The sequence below is a fragment of the Cystoisospora suis genome (assembly GCF_002600585.1).
Source record: "Cystoisospora suis strain Wien I chromosome Unknown contig_5598, whole genome shotgun sequence".
Taxonomy (NCBI): Eukaryota; Apicomplexa; class Conoidasida; order Eucoccidiorida; family Sarcocystidae; genus Cystoisospora; species Cystoisospora suis.
This window is the reverse complement of record NW_027158388.1, coordinates 2991-8792: the sequence shown is the minus strand read 5'-3', so window position 1 is coordinate 8792 and position 5802 is coordinate 2991. Positions and strand designations below refer to the sequence as shown.

The window sequence follows — 5802 nt, the reverse complement described above, 5'->3', positions numbered from 1 at the left end:
GGGAAGAGTCCAGCCCGCTGCAAGTCAGGCGAGCGAGTGCGCATTCATCCTGTCACCTGGCCGGACCTCATCATCTCGTCACCAGGAAGAGCCCTGATCACCCCGTCACCGGGAAGAGAGTCATGATCTTGTCAGCTGGCAGGGTCCCGGACGGAAAAAAAATCGCCTCCGCCTCTTTCTTGAAACGCTCCAAACGTACCAGCAGCATCCACGAGGCCTCCGCACAGGCGCTTTTGACTACTCGGCTGAGGTAGCAGACCCTTGCAGGCCTTTTTTGTGAGCCTCAAGAGGCAAAACTGTTTTAATCCCCGGGACGACACCCTCTGACAGGGGATCACGGGGGAGGCCTCAACGTCTCTCAGTGCGCACGGGATTCAAGCAGTGGTTCCATGCTGGACTCAAAAAAGAGAATACCACGAAAGGCTATCCATGATCCCCGAAAGATACAGAACGAGACCTGTACAACTCGCCGCGGCCAGGAATGAAAATAGCTGGCCAACCGTGTGAAAAAAACGGGCAGATTACTAATGCGACAGAGGACCCGCAAGATGTTGAAGACCAGCTAGAGATGCGACAAGACAGGAGTGCCTGGCAGTTTATTCGGTCCTACATCTGTCTACAGTCTCTGAACTCGGCGTCCGCTGCCGTTGCATATCCTCTGCCTGCGTCGTGCCGTTTCCGCTGCAGCTGCAGTACACAGAATGCCTTGTGCTGAGCAGAATAAGGCCTGCGGATAGCGCTCCGTGCTTGTGAGGGGTTGATCGCGTTGCGCGGCATCTCGACAACTTCGGGAACGCACGGCGGTGGACCGGCCCCCTCTCTCCAGGGTATTCGCCCCGGCCAGCCGCAGGATGATTCACTCCTCCGTCCTATTCGGACGGACGAGCCTTACGGAGTGAACAGTTCACTTACAAAAGGTTCTCGGCAGTCAAACCGGCGACTTTCACACCATGACGAGCCTCCGTTGTTTCTCAGTTACCTCCCCGGAGAGTAAACAGACAGCCCGCGACACTCTCCGCACGCACGTCGTACATTACTCGAAAACAAAGACTTCCTTGGGCACCACAAGCTTTTTCGCGGCGTACTGGAAGCCTGCGTCTCAGCCTGGCTTTTCCTGCCACTGGCTCGAGGCAGAGACTGTCAGTGATGCACCGTTCACCAGTTGGAGAAGTCACAGGCACAGGTTCAGCTAGGAAAACATAACTATCACTTCTCTCCCGTGCCACCTGTCAGATATACCAGCTGAAAGACGGCAGGCAACACAACGTCGCGTGCCGAGGCTGGATGGCCCGAAGGCAGAATCATCTCACCGCTAGGACGTCAAAAATGTCTATCCCATTTCCTCCAAGTATGCCACGGGAATTCTCCTAGACTCGTGTTGCGGCCTGACAACCGTACTACTGCAACCGCCTAGACACTGAGGACCCCGCTGGGGCACTGCATCCGCTGTCCGCTACACTAACTTCCTACGGGGGACAAAGGCGCGCTCCATCTGCACCTTGTCAGACCAGTCATAGGCGTGCAATGGGAGCCGACAGCCTCTCACCACGTGCGCAAGTAAGCGGTGGAGGGGGTGGCGGACAGGCTTCAGGAGTGGAAAAGAAGCCAAACGGCTGATAGACACGCCACTGACGAGGCAACACGGGCCAGACCAAGCAGACTGCTCGCAAACAAACACAGGCTGAATGGAGGGAACGCCGCATATCAGTTCTCTGCGTCATCTACACCAAGCCCTGCCTTCAAGCGCTCTTCGCGATACAGAGCCTGCAACAGTTTGTCTTCCTCAGGGTCACCGAAGAAGACATAACCAACGTGGTCATACTTCTGTTTGAAGCGTTCTTCCCAGTCGTCTAGCGTTCGTCGCTCCACTGCGGAAATAGTTTTCCATTTCGACGGAGCCTACATTGACAGAACAGCAGCCCAGGAAGACAAGCTGGGTGCGCCAACTGAGAGTCACATCTCCACCGCATAGCCCGGGCTCCCCGAGAAAGCATCCCACACAAGCGTACTTGCTACAAGATGCCTCCGCTACTACAAAAGAGACAAACTCCACGACCTTATCGAGAAACGGGGAAATCATTCACGATGAGATCACTCACCACGCCCTCTTCCTCGAGTATATCATGCCCACAACGTCCACTGTTCCACGCCTGACCCGCTCTCACCTTTGACGAGCTGAATGTCCAACCACCCCTTCCCCGTCCTATGGCAGTTCTTCCTCTCCTCGCATCCGACCATGTAGCTGGAAGCTGACGACGCACTACTCAACAACTTGCCGAACCTCGCTTCTAATCCACTGTCTACCCGAAGCACCTTATGACCGAGTTCTTATTCCCCGTAAGCCCTTTTTGCAGCCACCGCGTTATTGCAGCAGACACTCGGGTTTTCGCTCGGATCCACAATCTGCTCTACTCCCTCCACGCAGAAGCGGTATGCAATTTTAGCTAACGGCTCGGGTCGAAACAAGGGGCGTTGCATTACCACGAAAGACGCTTGCACTCTCGGAGTCAGTACCACGGGAGAATCCATTGGTACAGTACGGCATGTACGCGCCCGAAACCGTATACCAAAGGAAGATGCACAGGGCCTACTCTCGGTACTCCTGTCCCACCACCACGAAGTGAACCGGAGCGTTCGCAACCCTGTCCAGCCTCAGATGACTAACACCGGAACTGCTTGTCCCGACATTCGACCCGCAGCTGATGCAGAAGCGGCACTAGTGTGTTCGGAGCTACCACCGCTGCTTTACTCCATGCCTTGCCTTCTTTGATAGCTAACGAACGTAGACCAAAGCTCACCACATTGTTCTCGCTCTCTTCAAACACCATCTTTGCGAGGTTCATGGTAACATCCCTTCCTGCGAAGATGCTGTATGGTCCTGCACGCGCCACACCGACAACGTTGCTAGGGCATGCGGATCACCGAGGGCACCGCCGCCGACACCCCCGCCCCTTTTCAGATCTCAGCAAGGCCACAACGATCGACGGAGTCGTAGAGAGTTTCTCTGGATTCCAGTGCGTTGACAGACCAACCGGCAGCCCGGTGAGCCTTCCCATTCGCTTGATATTCTGCGCCTATCACAGTGGCGGCAAGCAGAGCGTCTGCCTGCCTGGTGCTCCTTAGCCTCCGATAGCCGCCAGTGCTCCAATAAGCCCGGTGCATTGGACGCCCGCTAGGAATATACGCCAAAGTCGCGCCCCACTACAGCAGAGAAGCTTCAGCTGCTCAGAGGATACATTCTTCTGAGGGGTATTCAAATGTGGAATAACGATTTGTACTTTGTCCCTTCGCCACTACGAAACCAGTGTAAATCGTATGGAAGCTTCGGGCAGGAACGCAATACACTTCGGACCTATCGAGTCACGACTGCAGAAATGCCCTAACAAAAATCCCCGTCTTAGAACCCTGGAAATTTACGCCGCGACATACAGGTGGCCCGTCACGCCGACAGCCAACAAAGAGAAGCTGGCCTCTCCGTGAGACTTAGTGCTCCTCCGGTGTATCACCTGCCTGTCCGAGACGGAAAGATGCGTTCCCGAGCCGCACAGCCGCTGCGCCAGCGAGAATGCCAAGCGAAAGTGGCACCGCCAAACGCTGGAACAAAAGGGCTCCTACTCCTACACGGGACACATGAACGCCCCCCAACACTACTAAACTGTGAAGGGGCGAACTCAAATGTATCCTCACTATTCTTCTGTGCGTTTGTCCTTCAGGCGGAGCCAGCTGACATCTTCAGCTCCATCAACTCGGGGCAGCGCGCACCAGAGGCCCACTTATACGCTCGAGCGCCAACACGCTGTTTACGCACCGTGAGATGCAGGTGTCTCCGCATCTCAACAAGAAACGTTGTTGGTTCTCCTCTCACCATCTGGTCCGTAAAACCGTCTTCCATCTGGATGAGACGTAACGTCATAGACGCGGCCTCTAAGGGAAACGTAAATCGGGGGCAGCGCCCCGCTTGCGGCGGCGGCAGCTCCTAGTGAAGCAGCAGCCGGCGCATTTGTTTGAAAACTGTTTCGTCCGTCAAAACTGCGGAGCTCTTTCACCGTGAAGTCGCGAGGGCAGGGATCCCTGTAGATGTCTCACAAAGCATTTGAAACCAAACAACTCCACATTCTTTACCAAAGAAAAGCACAAGCGTTTCCGGGGTGGCCGTCACACTTCGGCGAGTACCAGAGGTCCGACGTGTGACGCTGCGTCTGGGAGCGAGGTTAAGCCGGCTGTGAAGCCGAAGAAATTGAAAAGACAATCCCCGTGCAATGACTGCAGTTGAAACCACGGGCACGAGAGCACGCACCAGGAGTGGGCAGGTTCCCAAGACCATCCGATCACTTGTGCATCCGAGGAGAAAACCAACAGCTTGTATGTCTGTGCCGGGGCATATAGCAAGACGGTCAGCCGACGAGATGCCGCCGCACTTACTGCGGCCCCATGAACAAACTGGGAATGCGTCGTAAACTCACTGCTTACGGTTTGGGTCGGGCTTTGTAATACTCAGCGTCCACAGCTCCCTCGCCACAGCGGTCGCCGCTTGCCCGAAAGCATCTGTAATGCGCAGGGCAAAGGCTGGCACAATTCCGAGCAACCTTCAGCATCTTGTATATAGCCACGGAGCCCAGGGCGACACTGGCAAGAGTCCAGAAGTCGAGTCGCTCCCAAACGTAGACCCCGTAAGACTTCAGAGTGCTGACTGGAGCGAAGGCTGCCATTTCCCCGACCAACAAGCTCCTTCAAAAAGCTGGGCGCGTTCGTTAGAGTGCCAGGACTGCGAACCGGCTAGTCTGGGGCGGGTACCGTCTTTCCAAGTTGTCTGCGGCCGCAGATTTACCCCTAATACGGAATGCGAAGACTCACAGCGTCAGCGTCGTAGCCTCAAGGGTCTTTGGAGGGCCGCGGCGTTTCCAATCCAGGTAGCCGAGAACCGTGGGATCGAAAGAAACATCCGGTGTCAATACTGTCCACGACTGGACGATGAGGAAACAACAATTCATTCGAACTCGGCCCTGACCCCCTGCTTGGCACGAGCGATGCGCCTTTCGAGGGCGGCCGATTCTAGAAGGGTGGACAGTTTGCGAAAGAAAACACTCCTAAGCACTGCGCGACGCTCCGTTGCCGAGTGTAACTCGTTCCCTGGGTGCCGTAGCTAACTAAACCAAGCTGCTGCGAAAGCGGGGACGACCAGGCCGGACCGTCGAGAAATCGGATGCCGATGTGAAGCCCTGTTGGGGCGCTGAGGGAATTTCACGAAGTGTATTATACTTTCCGGTCAGCGGTCGCAGTTCTGCATAAAATTCCCACTTGGACAGCCACGGTGCTGGCTGGGAGAAGGGAACGGCCAGCAACGACTTCAGGCTGGGAAGAAACGAGAAAAGTTGGGCCGGACGGAACCGCGCAGTAACCGAGCTTCTTTACGTGTGAGCCGCTGGAGCTTGAGTCGTAAGCATGCTCGGTGAGCCTGTTTTTTTTGGTATCCCTCCAGTCTCTCCAACCCGCGGCCAACACCAAGTAGACACACCGGTCAGGATACTTCGACCGACACACAGAGCGAAACGTCATGCAGCTCTCCCAACGCCTGGTTAAGCACAAAGTTGTCGCGGGTATCTGCATGCAGCCCAGCCACAGGGGGTTGAGTGCGGTTCTTCCCTGCACCCTCCGGATAAATTTTCTGATAGCGAAACATTCGAGTGAGTCCAGTCGATAGCTGTCAAGACCCCATGTTATGCCGAATACTCACTAGGATGCTAAACGTGCCTTCTTTTTCTATGGGCCCGACAAGCAGATCCTGAGGGGGCACAGACTGTA

At 55.6% G+C, this 5802-nt stretch overlaps 1 protein-coding gene across 1 annotated transcript; it reads right to left on the bottom strand.

Moving 5' to 3' along the window:
- Positions 1–958: 958 nt before the first annotated feature.
- Positions 959–5523, bottom strand: CSUI_009393 (cytochrome b5 family heme steroid binding domain-containing protein). Its single transcript, XM_068069509.1, has 4 exons — positions 4471–5523; positions 3866–4071; positions 2799–2878; positions 959–1899 (listed from the first exon to the last, which is right to left on the bottom strand). The coding sequence occupies exons 1-4, from the start codon at positions 4707–4709 to the stop codon at positions 1705–1707; spliced, it is 720 nt and encodes a 239-aa protein (XP_067918515.1). The 5' UTR covers positions 4710–5523; the 3' UTR covers positions 959–1704.
- Positions 5524–5802: the final 279 nt, after the last annotated feature.